This window comes from Stegastes partitus, unplaced genomic scaffold, assembly GCF_000690725.1.
Source record: "Stegastes partitus isolate 25-593 unplaced genomic scaffold, Stegastes_partitus-1.0.2 Scaffold70, whole genome shotgun sequence".
NCBI classification, from domain to species: domain Eukaryota; kingdom Metazoa; phylum Chordata; class Actinopteri; family Pomacentridae; genus Stegastes; species Stegastes partitus.
This window is the reverse complement of record NW_007577801.1, coordinates 161,167-177,738: the sequence shown is the minus strand read 5'-3', so window position 1 is coordinate 177,738 and position 16,572 is coordinate 161,167. Positions and strand designations below refer to the sequence as shown.

Here is a 16,572-nt window from a genome sequence, read left to right as displayed (position 1 = left end):
CGTGCCTTTGCCGTTGACCTTGATAGCAATGTCATGACAATGGCTTAACAAATGGAGCTGTTGTGTTTTGTTGTTTCAGCATTATCACCTCTTTTTTCCCTTCTATCTGGACTGTGGTGGCTGGACATCAAGAACACAATAATCCGATTTAGGTTGTTTTAAGTAACACAATCAACCTAAAACTATAAAAGTGAGGGCAACAAAATCCCCTAATGGAAATTAGGCTGACTACGTAAATAGGTAACTGTTTGACAGATCAACTTAATAATATGTTTTCTGTTCACCACTTATTATGTTGCCTACAAGTGACTACAAGTAATTTAGGGCTGCTTTAACAAATGTTTATATAATGTGAACATGGGTAGTGTATGATTAGTCCAAAAAATGATGTCCTATGTCAAACCTATACACTGTCCTGTGACCTCAATAATAAACGCAATGATGTCCAATAAAGATGTGAAGCAGAGTTCATTAGGACATGAGAAAATACTTCTGTGGTGCCACGAAAATCTGACTGCACTGACATTAATTTGGCCACGAAATCATAAAACAGTTGATGTTGTTGGCATGAGCCTGCTGTAAATGGTGTTGCACTATGAATGTTCCTGTCCGAACAGCTTATGTGATAACATTATCCTCTTTCCTTCCCTTTCGATGGTCCAAGCTATGCCATGCTAAAGGAGACACAAAAGATGAAGCACCATTTCTTAGCATATAGAGAATTCAGCCAGGTTGACAGCTTATTATGGCTCTCATTTCGACACTCCCAGGTCATTTCACTAACTTAAGAACCTTCCTAAGCAAAAAGATTATCTGACTACAACCACCAAAACATGCCTGTTTCAAAACCTGTTCCAAAGCATGTGTTCTGCCAGTCAGCATGAAGACTATTTTTATCTAACTGTGTAGCAGTAACGCTACTGCTCAATATCAGCTGAAACATTTTTTTCTGGAATGTTCGCAGAAGATTGTGTCAGCAAGGTTTTCATCTCAATTCATTTACGTTATCTTAGCATCCATCCAGTTTAGTGCACAACAGTCTTTGTAGGCCAACAAGACTTGTGTTACCCAGAAAGAATTTTTAAAAAAAAATGAAAGGATACAAACATACAATGCTGTATCCACATGTGCCACAGTGTTTCAGATGGAAACGATTTAAACTTAAAATTTTAGATTAACCATGTACTGATGTACACAGGGTCTCAGGGTTAGGGTTAAAGTTAGGGTTGTTGTGATGTAAATATATAGTATATACACAATATCATGTGTATCCTCCTGATTTTTTGAAGTAACAGACTTGCCATTTGCAGATTGGTTTTGTTCTGAAAGCAGTCAGTGACAGGTGTCCTTGTTTTCTCTTCCAGGCTACAGCAGAGAAGCTCTCAGTGGATGGGTTGCTGCAGATGTCCAGCTCTGAGCTCCAAAACACAATGAGACGTCTGAGCTCAAACTCAGAGGATCACTCTCGCCTCACTGCTGCCCTCTCTTGTCTGAAGAGTGCCAATGAAACAGGTGAACTTACAGTGACTTGACAGTAGGTCCTGTATTGTTGGTTTGTAGCCCTTTCAAGAAACTGAAAAATAATCCCAACTTAAGTAGATTTACTTAATAACTTCCATCAGTAATTTCAGGGTTTTAGGCTGCTGGTTCTTTAATGATTCATTCTGAAAAAGTTGGGTTGGGTTCAAATATGATTTCCAAGACTGAGAATAAGAAACAGGCATAAAATGCTTGCAAAACCTTTTAGATTTTTATCATTATGATTACATGTTGGGGCTGCAAGGTGGCTCGGTGGTCAGCAGTGTTGCCTCATAGCAAGAAGGTTGCCGGTTTACGTCCCGGTGAGGACACCCAGGATCTTTCTGCATGGAGTTTGCATGTTCTCCCCGTGCAGCGTGGGTTCTCTCCGGGTTCTCCGGCTTCCTCCCACAAGGTCCAAAAACATGTTGAGGTTAATTGGTGATTCTAAATTGTCCGTAGGTGTGAATGTGAGTGTGCTTGGTTGTCTGTCTCTAAGTGTAGCCCTGTGATAGACTGGTTACCTGTCCAGGGTGTCTCCTGCCTTCACTCTGAGTCAGCTGGGATAGAATCCAGCCCCCCAGCGACCCTAGTGAGGATTAAGCGGTGTATAGATTATGGATGGATGGATTACATGTTGCATATTCCTAAATTAAATTGCAATGAAAAATCTAACCTGGGACCAGAGAGCATATGGTTGGTATAAGAGGGACTACTAGGATATAGTGGCCTAAGAGCTTAACGCACTGCAACTTAAAAACAAAAAAGGAAATGAAAAATCATCCACATTAATTTAGCCAAATGATTTGCAAAACAGGGTAATTCACCTAATGGACATTAACTAGCAGAGTTATTTTAAAAATGTAGACATTGCTTTTGCCTGATTCACATATTAAATAATGTTGTTTGAAATTGTAGACTAATAATCAGCAAGTCATCATTCGATCCTGGTAAAACAGTGTTTCTTTTAGCTATAAGTAATTCCTGGAGGGTAATCCATCATTTTGATGACAGTGATGCTCTTTATAGACAAAAGTCAACAGCTTGCTCTCAGCCCATTAAAAATGCTGCAGCTAGGCTTTAACAAACTGCAGGAAATCTGTTAGCAATTCACTCCCACTGTCTTGCACTGACTTTTTGCCCATTGAGTCTTAGAATTAGCTTGTAAGCTTTTATTCTTTGACTTTAGGAGATGACCTGATTCCTGACTCAGGCTCCTACGGCTCTGGGCCCCAACAGGACAGCAATGCCTTCTCTCCCAGTAGCCCACCCTTCAGTTTTCGTAGCCGTTCCATCCCTGTACAACCCACCAGCACCCACGGTCGCTCCATCTCCATATCTGTGGTACCATGTACAGACGACCAGAGACCTAACATATTACCTGAGGAAATGACTGATGCTTTCTCCCTCGAGCCAAGCAGCCCTCTTGCCAGTCGAGCCTCAAAGACACTCACTGCCAAGCCCTCCCACACACCACCACCTTCCCGCAAACTGCTGCATCTCCTCCCAAACATTGCACTGACAAGAAGCAAGAGTCATGAGTCACAGCTGGCAAACCGAATCGAGGATCCCTCGACACAGAAGTGGGTATTAGAATTTATTTTGCAATCATATCTTTATTACCTGCTTTAACAGGCAGATTGCCATGTAATTTACAGAAAAAGCTGATGCTTTGAATGTTCATTGATCATTAGATTTTGTTCATTTTATCCTAACAACTGGCAAAAGTTTACAAATCACAAAATTGTTAATCAAGCAGTTCTTTCTGTTAACACAGTCTGTTATCTGTTAATTAACAGATGATCTCTGTCTTTGCAGAGCCTGTAAGAAGAACAAATTGTTGACTCCTATTCAGATCAATGGCTGTGGGAACAAGCTTGAGGACTCATCACTGAGGTCACTGTCTGCTAGGACACTGGGCCCTGTCCCAACCTCAGCACCATACACGATGCACGTCTCACCCACCCTGCAGGACAGTGAGTCCCCATTACAGATGCTGCATTTCTACTCTCATGGTCCTTTGGTACTTCTGTAATTCTGTTTCATTTTGCTGATGTCTCATTTTGTGTCTTGCTGCATTCTAATATTCCTCACAGATGTGGCCATGCACAGGAGTTCCCCACAGACAATGAGGAGAGACATTGGCCTGGCTGTAACACACAGGTCAGTGATGCGTTTGAATAGTAAACACGAACAGATACTGTATATCATTCTGTGAGCAGTGCTGCATCACTTTAACTTGGTGTGTGTTTAGTGTGAAACTTTAATCAAACATTTACATGTTGCACAGTTACTTTTTTCTTCTATTTTTTAAGATGATGAAATATTAAGTAATGGTTTGTTGACATCATCATTTTACTATCCGTTTGCTACAGGACTTACATTTACAACCAAAATATAATCCACCCAGGGTTGCCTATATAAACTGTAGATATGTTTTAGCAGTCTACTTCCATGAACATGGCTCAGACAAAAGACAAATTGAAAAGTAGAATGGTCAAAATTGAAGCAGCAGAACCCCAAATTTTCTGGTTTTTAGTGTTTAGTTAAAAAAACAGAATCCCGAACTTTTCACAATGCAGCTATGGACTCTTTCTGTCTGCTTTCTGTTATAAATATGGAGTCTTCAGCTTCTGATTTAAACCACTATGAAGTCAGTCATCTGGAAAGAAAGCATGTTGTGAGAATCCAGGATTCTAAACAGTGCAGAGTTTCCAGTGTAACCCACTGTTTTTCTTAGTAATCACTGAATGTTTTACTGTTAAGTCTTGCGTCAGTGTTTGACTGACTGACAAAGCTGCATTGTGCAAAACAATCAGGATGCTGTTTTTTATACTCTGGGTTGTATTACATTATTGTTGTATTTAATTCAAAAGGAGGCAGAGAAATAACCAAAAATCAGCTTGAGATCCTGAGGGCTGTTTGACGTAGCCAGGCTGTCTTTGTGTTAGTGGACTCGATAAAAACGAAAACTCCAGCCAGAGATCAAGGGTATCACAGAGGTGATTTTCAGCTTCCTTTGTTCACTCAGACTTTCTGTTTCAGTCAGCAGGTTGTTATAATGTAGAACAATGAAGAATATAAAAATGTATGATGTTAAAAGCACTGCTACTGCAAATGATACAAGACCAGAATGCCAGTAGAACACTGGTAATTGTGTGTTATTACATTTATTTTACGGCTCAGTGCAGCTGCTTATTTACCGACACTGGCACTGTTAAACTTTAAACTTCATATATTTAAACATGATATTGTATTGAAGTGCATGTAGGTCTGACACTGTCCCTGAATACAGGATGTCACTTAAATTCTGGCCAAATCAAAATGAAATCAATGTTACTGACTGAATATTCTCTTCAATAAATACCAGTAGAATAACCAGTTTTCTAATCTGTTTTCTTCTCAGCTGCAGTACCAGCAGTGTAAACTGTTAAATGTGCATAAGATATTTATTTTACTTATCAATGCAGCCGCTTATTTCTAACTGACAGCTGCACATTAAAGCTGTTCAACTTTAAACTTCATATACTAAAACATGATATTGAATTGTGAGCAAATCAGAACCAACCATAAAAGCAGATGTACACAAATGAAGTTTAAAGTTTAATGACTCTAATGTGCAGCTGTCAGTTAGAAATAAGCACCTGCATTGTTCAGTAAAATAAATATATTAGGCATGTTTAACAGTTTTTTTTTAATCATCATTCCTGTCTTGCACCATTTGCAGTAGCAGCGCTTTTTACTGTCACAAATTTTGATATTCCTCATTGTTCTCCATTAAAACGACCTGTTGACTGAAGCAGAGTCACGTGAGGCTTTAATCGCCAATATTTATGTGAACACACACAGAGATGGAAACAGCAAGTCAGAGTTAACACAGGAAGTTGATAACCACCTTTGTGATACCTCTTATCTCTGCCTGGGGCTTTAATCTTTATCGAGTTCACTTACACAAATAAAGCCTGGCTATGTCAAACTTACTTTGTTGTACAGCCGTCTGGAAAGTAATAGTTACAGGACACACCACAAAGAATAACCAAACCTTAATAAACCCAACACCATGGCAGTCGTAACCTGAAGGGGTGACTTTACACTTTCAGTATCATCATCAACAATTAATTCTACATTCAATACAATATTCATAAAATTTAGGGTTAAAGTTACACATCATCCACGATCCAACTTATTTTGGTATTTCCAAGTCTGCCACTTCCTTCAGCATAGTGACCCTAATTTTACGGGTTTACCCTCACTTCCAGGTTTAGATGATATGTGAAATATTTCTTTTAACACAAAAAGACTCATTTCAAGGATTATTGACTGTATAATTTCTTTTAAAAACAAGACCATTGTATAAATCAAATAGGAGTAAACGGTAGTGCCTCCTGTGCAAAGCTTAGCATAATACAGTTCAAGGTTGTGCATCGAGCTCACTTTTCCAAGGCTAGGTTGTCTAAAATATATCTGAGCATAACTGCAAGTTGTGACAGATGTCATAATGCCTCAGCCAACTTAACACATATGTTTTGGTCCTGCCCTGTTTTGGCTCTCTACTGAACTGTTATCTTTGAAATGCTTTCAAAAGCACTTACTATTGATTTGCAACCCAGTGCAGCAGCTGCCATATTTGATGTTATAGAGAGAAGACAATATACAACACCAAGAGGTCATGAAAATAATCGCTTTTACAACATTGCATGCATGAAAAGAATACTTAGTGATGTCATGCAGTTTATTCAGTTGGAAAAGATAAAATACTCACTCAGAGGTTCTAGGGATAAGTTCCTCTCCATCTGGGACCAGATGTTGACATATTTGGATGAACTTAAAGTTCTGCCTGATATAACCTAGCAGCAACTTGGGCATGTTTTTCATTGTATTTATTTATTATGATTTACTTATTTATTATTATTTTTTCTCTTCGTGCAAGCACAGTATGCCTGCTCAATAATAAATCTGGGTGTAACATTATGTACTTATTTTTCTTCTATTATTCTGTACTTACTTTTCCACTTTCATGGATTTTATGTTTGTTTGATCTGCAGCCTTTAGTATTTCCTATCTCTGCTAGTCTAGGTGAGTGTCCTAAATGTTTTTTTTGTTTTTGGAGGGTGGGATGGGTGGGCAGTTAAGTTCATTGTGTGTTCGAATTTATATATGTATATATTTAAAAAAAGAGGAAATGCCAGTGATTGTACATACAACATTTCTAAATAAAAATAAATAAATAAATAAATTAAAAAAAAAATAAAAATAAAATAATAAAATTTACACATCAGACAGAAAGGTAGGAAAATAAAACTTTCCCTCAGAGCTCTGGTCTGTTTTACTTGCTAACTTTAGTCCTCAGGCTTACTGTCATCAGATGTTCAAGTTCATAATAAAAAGGAAATATTGTTCCTTCTTCTTCTTCTTCTGTCTTTTGTAGGTTTTCAACCAAGTCCTGGCTCTCCCAGACATGTCAAGTGTGCAGCAAGAGCATGATGTTTGGTGTCAAGTGTAAACACTGCAAGTAAGAACTGTGCAAATAAGCTCCCCCACCCTATGTGATTATAGGTCTCATGAGCATGTGTCCCTTCTATGTGTTCACAGGTTGAAATGTCACAACAAATGCACCAAAGATGCGCCCTCATGTCGGATATCATTTCTCACTTGTAAGCAGCATTCAGCATCATTGTTTCATTCAATGTTTTCTTTTTTAAATGTTGCCAACTTTTTTTAGAATCTGTTTTTTAGTAGATAAAGAGAACCCAGTTAAACAAAAGAGATAAAAGTATAATTTGAGGTTATTTATTTATTGAGGAAAGAGGCCCAATATTGTGGTTAAACCTGTCAGGCAGAAGTCATGGATGCGACTTATGACCCAACCAAAGGTCTGTTTGGTCCAGCCTTGGAGAAAATGAGAGAGACGAGCACAACCTCTTCAACCTCTGTCTGCCGCGGAAGCCAAACCCCGTCCCCTGCTTGCTTATGCAATCCAGGAGTTGGCTATGTCTCCCATAGTGAAACACAGAGCGAAGTTAGAAAAAGAACGTTGTGTTACTTAACGTAATCCCTGGTTCTGTGATAACAGAGTAAGGTGTTTCACCAGCACATCCCTCCTTGCATGGACACAGAAAGAAATCTGTCCAGAATGAGTGAGGAGTGATCAGTTGGCCGTAGCAATAGGAGGAGGCGTAGCCTAGAGCACCGCTCAACCGGTCTGTCACATAGTGAAACACCTCACTCTGTTATCAAAGAACAGGGATTACGTTAAGTAACCCAACGTTTTGGAACCTTTTCCATCGTGATAACATCAAAACCTTTTTCTGAGGTCTTCAGAACATTCTTTTGTTCTTTCCATGACTGTCATCCCATTGATTAAAAACAGCTGACTCATTTCATTTCAATTTAAACCCAGAGGTGTGGATATCTAACACTCTCTTCCTTATTAAATGAGTAAACAAGTATGATATTGTTGTCTCATAAAGGTAAATGGGTTCTCTTTATACACTTTCTGTTTTAGGTCATATTTATGTTAAAATACAAACTAAGGCTCTAAAGAGTTCACATAACTTCAAGCACCACTCTAAGTTATCAGAGAAGTACGTGAGCACTTTTTTCTTTTCATGCTCTACAGTAGTATTGTATGGGCTTTTTCAGGTCATAACAGGCTGAGTGCATTTAGGAAGTCACCTCTAGCCAGCTTTAAAATGCATGTTTCCTCCCCGTCACTGCCACTGTAAGCACACTATGAAAGATGTTGTAATGGGTCGTATGTTTTCAGGAGGGATGATTGCAGCAAGCAGAACTTGTTTTTGTACATGTGGGCACCTGTCTCTAGCTTAGGACTGACTTTATGAATTGTGTACCTGCAATTTAATATTGATTATGATATAAAGTAAACTCATGTTTTAATCTGAATTGCAGTGCCAGTGATACGCAGGGCTGAATCAGTGCCGTCAGATATCAATAATCGGATTGATCACACAGCAGAAATCCCACCGCAGTTTAGAACTTTGCCAAAGGCAATAACCAAAAGGGTAAGTACAGTACATAAGTATGGAATCATGATCTGGCTTGCTGTAGCTGTGATCATTGTCAAGGTGGTGTTGAGAAAAAGTGCAGAACTGTGTTAGTGTTAGTTTCCAGGAAATATATGCTGTCAGTGGACGGTCCTTTCTATTGAAATCACAGACTTTAGTGTGTGTGTGGGTGTGCGTGTGTGCGTGTGTGCGTGTGTGTGTGTGTTTGCAGGAGCCTGCACCCAGTTTAAGCCACCTGGACTCCAGCAGTAACCCATCATCAGCCACCTCCTCCACACCTTCCTCCCCAGCACATTTCCAGCAGAGTAACCCCCCAAGTGTCAGTGCCACCCCCCCACCCAACCCGTCACCACAGAGCTTCAGGGACAACCGCTTCCACTTCCCAGGTCAGCAGCTTGTCTTTGGTGTCACATATACACAGACGTCTTGTGTAATGCGTGCTGGGATCCAACAAAGACAGCAGTGTGCTCCAGCTGAGGCAGCTAACAAAAGATCGGTTGTTACAATGGTTATTTTAAGATAATCATGATTTTATAATAATACCAATTGTGTGGCAACACAAGGCACACAAACACAAGTACAAATGAATTACAGAAGCTCCACTGAAGCGCTTAGCTCCACATTTAAAATAAGAAATCACAAAAATTAGTTTCCCTTGTACACATTCAATGACCATGACGCCTGCTTTTTTTTCATGCTTCACCAATTATTTTTGGGCCTTGTATCTCTGAAGCATGACATTGATTGTACATAAATTCCTGTATTTAGTTACAAATGACTAAAAATTACTACTCTATTTTATTTGTGGCTGGTTTTGTTAACACATGTACAGCAAAGCCATTGTTCTGAAACCATAAGGAGCAAAAATATATGCAGCATTTCTAAATGATGAGAATTAGTTTTGTAGTTGGCAGCACGCCCGCCGATAGGGGGGGACAAACGGGTCTGTTGTCCCGGGCCCAGAGTGGGGAGGGGGGCCCAGAACTGGACCCTCATTGAATTATGGATTTTTTTCCCCAAAGAAGGGCTATTAATGGAAAGAAACAGTGCAATATTTGAGTTAGAAGTTTTATTTTGTTTTCATCTGAACTGTCCTTAATATTTTTGGAATTGCCCTCTACCCCCACCTCCAACATAAAATGGTTTGGCCCCTGATCAACATTTGTTGTCCTTTTATTGGAAGTTCGGATTTTGCACTTTCATCTAGTATCATCTTGTCCCGGGCCCAGGGAAGACTGTCAGCTGGCCTGGTTGGCAGTACTCTGATGTTTTTTATTCCCAACAGATGTTCCTGCTTCCACACACACAGTACAGCATTCTGGAGGCTACTATGAGCCTGGGTAAGAGACAACAACATTAGCAAAGATTCAATAACACACTTGATTTCATACGGTTGTTAAGAGGAACTATATTGTTAGTGCTGGTTTATCACAGATATAGGTTTTGTATCAGCTGGCTGGTAAGTAATACTGCAATGTGACATGTCGTTCATAAGCAACGATAGCAAAGAAATACCTCATGTTGTGTTTAAGTCTGTTTTGAAATAGTGTTACCATTATATAGTCAGTTCACCAGAGAGCACTGGCAAGTTTTTTTTGTACTATGAAATGTCCTGCTCATTAAAGAGCACCAAATACATAATACAGTATATTGTGATGAGAGCATGTGTTAAAATTTTGTAAAACATTTAAAAATGATTACCTATTTTTAAATCTCATAAATGGATTAGAAAAGAAAAGCACAGTCTACATTATTAAACTATTAGAGTATCTGCTCAGCAGTTAATCAGTTCAGCTCAGTTTGAAGTATAAAGCGCCACTTCACAAAATAAATCCTCTCAAGGCACTTCACATAAAAAGGCCAAGACCCTACAACAATGTATTATTTTATGTAACCAAAGATTCCATTTGAGCAGCTCTTTTGTGACTCTTCTGGATTTTCTAGGAATCCAATACAGAGAAGCCAGTGTGGGAGAAATATGATCTCTCTTGCTGGTTACTGTTAGAACTGTGGCTGCAGCATTTTGGATCAACTGACCAATTTTCAAAGTTACAAATGGATGGCAAACTGTTTTTTTTAGCATCTCTCTAAGACACAAGGTTCACAAATATCAATATCATTCAGACTAGTACGTTTATAATCTTAACCTGTTGCTAATTACTGTTTTCTTTTTCTCAGATTGTCACAGGAAGAGCTCAGTGAGACACAGCTAACAGCAGTGCAACAGGGAGAGGTGAGTACTGACAGTCACATGAAATGGGTTTCATCTCTGAAAAGAAGTAAGAAAATCTTTATTTTCCTGCTTTGTCTCAATAATCTAGACTCATCTATAGTACCTGCTTTGTAGTACAGACCTCTGGTGATCATGTTAAGACAGGAAGTGACTAGACTTTTTTCGCCACTCATGTGTTACAATGTGACTTTAATTAATCGTTAACTAAGCATTTACTGTCTTTGATCACTTTCCTTATATTGCCTTTTGTCTAAGGAGGGAGACTACCCAGCTGAGGATGAAGAAGTGGCTGACACAGGAAACAGAAAAAGGAGCTTTTCTACTGAGGAGGGTGACGAGGATGGTCTGGACGACCTTCCTTCTTCCATATGTCGCCGTGCGGCTGTTGGTCGCTCAGGAGGCCCCATTTCTCGTAAGGTCAGCCAGACCAGTGTCTACCTTCAGGAGTGGGACATACCTTATGAGCAGCTGCAGCTTGGAGACCTTATTGGCAAGGTGAAGACGAAGATATAACGGACCCACTAAATATTATATATTATAGTAGCAAGAATGTGAAATTTCAACATTTCGCTCCAACAAAAGTGATACATCTGACTTTATGTTCAGGGTCGATGGGGCAAGGTGCATAAAGGTCGCTGGCATGGTGAGGTGGCCATTCGTCTTCTGGAGATCGACGGCAACAACCAGGATCATCTGAAAATCTTCAAGAAGGAGGTGATGAACTACAGGCAGACCAGGCATGAGAATGTGGTCCTGTTCATGGGTGCCTGCTTGGCTCCTCCTCACCTTGCTATCATCACCAGGTACAGCTGCATGACCTTTATAACTCTGCACTCTTAGCTGTGGTGGCTTTCCTTAATTTCTAAGACAGTCCCAGTGCTTTGTTACACTAATTTTACGTATTAAATCATGTGACGTATGTAAGTTCTTGCTCTGGTGAAAATTTATTTATGTTTTGATGTCGATTTTTAAATTCAGTCACAATAACGATGATGTTTCCTCTGCAGTTTCTGTAAAGGTTTGACTCTGTACACTGTTGTGAGAGAAAGAGGTCACATGCTAGACATCAATAAAACCAGACAGATTGCTCAGGAGATTGTAAAGGTAAGCAACCTTTGAACTTCCACAAAACTGTGTGAGGACAGAATTATGAAAAGAATCAATATAATCAATGATTTAAAAATCAATATCAATTTTATTATTGTTGCATACATGATTTCACTGGGTGCTTCCTCCCACAGTCCAAAGACATGTTGAGGTTAATTGGTAATTCTAAATTGTTCGTTGGTGTGAATGTGAGTGTGCTTGGTTGTCTGTCTCTAAGTGTAGTCCTGTGATAGACTGGCTACCTGTCCAGGATGAACACTGTTCGGTGTATAGATAATGGATGGATAGATGTATACATGATTATTTATGATATACTGTGAAATAAAATGTCGCGAAACAATTCTGATTCTTTTTTAGCCTGATTTTATCACGTTTGTGGTTCATGAGAGATATATTAGTTCATGCTTATATGAAGCTGAGGAGTAATGAGAAATTGCAGTAGAGAAACCACAGATATGCTGGAAGTCACTGACAGACAACGAAGGAAGGAGGGAAAGTAGTAGATTCAGTATGTTCAATATGAATGCCGTTCCAAGCTGGACACATGTTACAATCCAGAAGAATATGTATTTGTACACCAGCATTCATCTCTCAGTCACTCCCCTCCTTCCTTCTTTCAGTTACCACTGACAGCATTTTTGTGGATTCACATGTCTCTGGCGCATAGTTTATCCAGCAGAGATCAGTGCAGTGCTTTTTATAAGTTTTTTGACTGAGTCCACTTCTTGATCATGATTCTTTAGTAAGCAAAATGATCCTATCCTTACATTTGTGTGTTATTTGTTGATGAAATGTTGTAACATACAATGTTAAACAACTATTTGTCTTTTAGACAAGAATGTTATGTATCACAATAGTATACAGTAACCTGGTATCTCTTATTTCATCATTATGTTTATTAAAAGAATAAGCAAAACAAACATTAAATCAATCATTACTGCCAATATATATAGAACTGGAATGTGTCTGAGTCTAATTGCCCTTCTCTGTTACAGGGAATGGGTTATCTGCATGCCAAAGGCATCATTCACAAGGATCTGAAGTCTAAGAATGTGTTCTATGACTCAAACAGGGTCGTTATTACCGACTTTGGCTTGTTTGGGATGTCTGGAGTGGTACAAGAAGGCCGGTAAGAATGAAACAAATAATAATATGAATCTGTATCTCTGGTAAGCCACAGTTTACTCATTATTGCCATTACTAATATACGTGTGTGTGTATGTGTGTGTTTGTGTATGTTTAGAAGAAAGAACGTGTTGCGGATACCACAGGGCTGGATCTGCTACCTTGCTCCAGAGATTGTTCAAAAGCTAAGCCCAGAGATTGATGAGGACAAGCTTCCTTTCTCCAATGCTGCTGACGTTTATGCTTTCGGGTATTGATACAGATTACACTTAAACAGTCTGTTCAAGTTAATCAACAAATGCTTAGGTGACACTGAAAATATAGTTTATGTTAAGGATGCAACATGTAGAACCACTGAATATTGATAAAGCATCAGCATCTCTTAACCAAATAGGCTGTGCATATGAGCTGAAATTAAACTAGTGCACCTAAATTAGGAAAGCAATATAGTTAAAATACTTAATTTTAGCAAATTGTTAGGTTTGTTTGAGGCATCAACTAGATACTCCAGACGACACTGTTACTTTACAATACAACGTCGAAGGTCACTCTTTGTCAGTCTGTTAATGCAAGAATGTACAACAGTTTCAAAAGTAGGGACTCAAATGCACCAACATGGATGCATGGCCAAACAAGCTGCCAACACACAGAACAGGAAAGCTCAGATTACACCACACATAGAGTGAGGGTGGCTTCATTCTTTCCTAAGGATGTTGCTACACCAATATATTTTTACATAGCAGGTAATGTTTTGCTTCTACGTTGCCTCTAAATTTATGTTCAAAATTGTGCATATTCCACCTTTTACAGAGACTTAAAGCAGGTCCTGTAAGTTCATTTACCTTGTTTATGTTTTTTCACTCTTGAATTGTCTTAAAGTCAAATTAGGATTTATTGGTGACAGCTAGTAATTCCATTGAATGGCGATTCATCCCCCTGATGAATCGCCAGCTTATCACGGTGGAGGGGTTTGAGTGTCCCTGCTATGTTGTCCGGGGCATTAGCCCCTGGTAGGGTCTCCCAAGGCAAGTTGGTTCTGGGGGAGGGACCAGACAAAGAGCGATTCAGAAGACCCTGATGAAGAACAAGAAAAGGAGTGCCGCCACCTTGCCCGGAAGAGGGAAACCAGGGCACCCCCCTGGAGCCAGGCCTGGAGGGGAGCTCGCCGGGGAGCGTCTGGTGGCCGAGCCTTGGGGCCCCGTGGGGCTCGGTCGGGCACAGCCCGAAGAAGCAACACGGGGCCACTTCCCAGAGGACCCACCACCCTCAGGGAAGAGGATCGGGGTCGGGTGCTATGCCCTCCGGGTGGTAGGCAGGAGCGGGCATCCTGGCGTACCACCCCCTGGTGGCGTAGACTAGCTCTGGGGACATGGAATGTCACCTCACTGGTGGGGAAGGAGCCTGAGCTGGCACAGAAAGGGCTCTGGAACCATACTACTGGAGAGGGGTTGGACTCTCTCCTTTTCCGGAGATGCCCACAGTGAGAGGCGCCGGGCGGGTGTGGGGATACTCACAAGCCCTGGCTGAGCGCCGCCTTGTTGGAGTTCTCCCCGCAGAATGAGAGGGTCGCCTCTCTGCGACTGCGACTGGGAGGAACGGCCTGCCTGATCTGAACCCGAGCGGGTTTTGTTTTTGGACTTCTGTGCTAGCCACGGATTGGCCATAACAAACACCATGTTCGAACATAAGGTTGCTCATAAGTGTACTTGGTACCAGAGTACCTTAGGCCAAAGGTCGATGATTGACTTTGTAGTCGTATTATCAGATCTGTGGCCGTATGTTTTGGACACTCGGGTAAAGAGAGGAGCAGAACTGTCAACTGATCACAACCTGGTGGTGAGATGGATCCGATGGCGGGGAAGGCTGCCAAACAGACCTGGTAAACCCAAACGCGTAGTGCGGGTGAACTGGGAACGTCTGGCAGAGGCCCCTGTCCGTGGTGTTTTCAATTCCCACCTCCGGAAGAGTTTTTCCTGCATCCCGGGGGAAGTTGGGGACATGGAGTCAGACTGGTCCATGTTCAAAGCCTCCATTGCAGAAGCAGTCGTTAGGAGCTGTGGCCAGAAGGTCACTGGTGCCTGTCGCGGTGGCAACTCCAAAACCCGCTGGTGGACACCGGCGGTGAGGGAAGCCATCAGGCTGAAGAAGGAGACCTTTCGGGCCTGGTTGGCTCGGGGGTCTCTTGAAGCAGCAGGCAGGTACCAGCTGGCCAAAAGGGCTGCAGCTGCGGCGGTTGTGGAAGCTAAAACTCGTACAACCAAAGTGCGAGCTGTGTCCGCATTCTCGGCAATAAGTCAGACACGTTCCCAGTGGGTGTTGGACTCCGCCAGGGCTGCCCCTTGTCACCAATCCTGTTTGTGGTTTTCATGGACAGGATCTCAAGGTGCAGTTAGGGAGAGGAGGGTGTCCGGTTTGGGGACCTCAGGATCTCGTTTCTGCTTTTTGCAGACGACGTGGTATTGTTGGCTCCATCAGACCATGACCTTCAGCACTCACTGGAGCGGTTTGTAGCCGAGTGCGAAGCGGCAGGGATGCGGATCAGTACCTCCAAGTCTGAGGCCATGGCTCTCTGCCGGAAACCGGTGGATTGCCACCTCCAGGTGGGGGGGGGGAGTTGCTTCGTCAAGCGAGGGAGTTTAAGTATCTCGGGATCTTGTTCACGAGTGATGGGAAAATGGAGCGTGAGTTGGACAGGCGGCTCAGTGCGGCCTCAGCAGTAATGCGGGCGCTGTACCGGACCGTTGTGGTGAAGAGAGAGCTGAGCTGCAAGGCAAAGCTCTCGATTTACCAGTCCATCTAAGTCCCAATCCTCATCTATGGTCACGAGCTTTGGGTCGTGACCGAAAGAACGAGATCGCGGATACAAGCTGCCGAAATGAGCTTCCTCTGCAGGGTGGCTCGGACATCCGGAGGGAGTTCGGAGTAGAGCCGCTGCTCCTTTGTGTCGAAAGGAGCCAGTTGAGGTGATATGGACATCTGGTTCGGATGCCTCCGGGGAGGCTTCCTCTGGAAGTTTTCTGAACACGTCCACCTGGGAGGAGACCCCGGTGCAGACCCAGAACCCGCTGGAAGGATTATGTGTCTCGGCTGGCCTGGAAACGCCTCGGGATCCCCCAGGCAGAGCTGGAAAGTGTCGCCGGGGGGAGGGAGGTCTGGGACGACCTGCTCCGCCTGCTGCCCCCGCGACCCGACCCTGGATAAGCGGAAGACAATGGATGGATGGATGGCTAGTGACAGCTAATTTACCAGTCACTTTTGTGTAGTCTTGAGTTTAGGTCACAAATGCAACCAGACATATTTTGCAACTTTTAGGGCTTACTGCAGCTACACAGCATTTGAAAATGTCATCTCTGTGTGCTTCATGCTCCATTTGGCCTATTTGTATGCATCACTTAATGTGCGCAAAGATGTACCGTAAACAAGTTTTGCACATAACATGGTTTTCCAGTCACCACAGGTTACCAGAGGTCTGTACTACGAAGCAAGTTTGGCATGGCTGGGCTTTCTTTGTGCAAGTTAGCTCAACAAGAACTAAAACTCCTGTCAGAGACCACGGGTATCACA

At 41.8% G+C, this 16,572-nt stretch overlaps 1 protein-coding gene across 4 annotated transcripts in view; it reads left to right on the top strand.

Moving 5' to 3' along the window:
- Positions 1-16,572, top strand: part of LOC103353398 (kinase suppressor of Ras 1-like) — a 51,052-nt gene that overhangs the window by 30,175 nt on the left and 4,305 nt on the right. For all 4 annotated transcript variants that reach the window (XM_008276365.1, XM_008276366.1, XM_008276364.1 and 1 more), the window contains 15 exons: positions 1,365-1,512; positions 2,708-3,101; positions 3,337-3,494; positions 3,615-3,681; positions 6,947-7,030; positions 7,111-7,172; positions 8,428-8,540; positions 8,755-8,929; positions 9,829-9,883; positions 10,722-10,776; positions 11,032-11,271; positions 11,383-11,579; positions 11,784-11,880; positions 12,879-13,012; positions 13,127-13,258. In XM_008276365.1, the coding sequence (XP_008274587.1) occupies positions 1,404-1,512; positions 2,708-3,101; positions 3,337-3,494; positions 3,615-3,681; positions 6,947-7,030; positions 7,111-7,172; positions 8,428-8,540; positions 8,755-8,929; positions 9,829-9,883; positions 10,722-10,776; positions 11,032-11,271; positions 11,383-11,579; positions 11,784-11,880; positions 12,879-13,012; positions 13,127-13,258 (2,072 nt within the window). In that variant the 5' untranslated portion in view covers positions 1,365-1,403. The remainder of the gene's footprint in view (positions 1-1,364; positions 1,513-2,707; positions 3,102-3,336; positions 3,495-3,614; positions 3,682-6,946; positions 7,031-7,110; positions 7,173-8,427; positions 8,541-8,754; positions 8,930-9,828; positions 9,884-10,721; positions 10,777-11,031; positions 11,272-11,382; positions 11,580-11,783; positions 11,881-12,878; positions 13,013-13,126; positions 13,259-16,572) is intronic.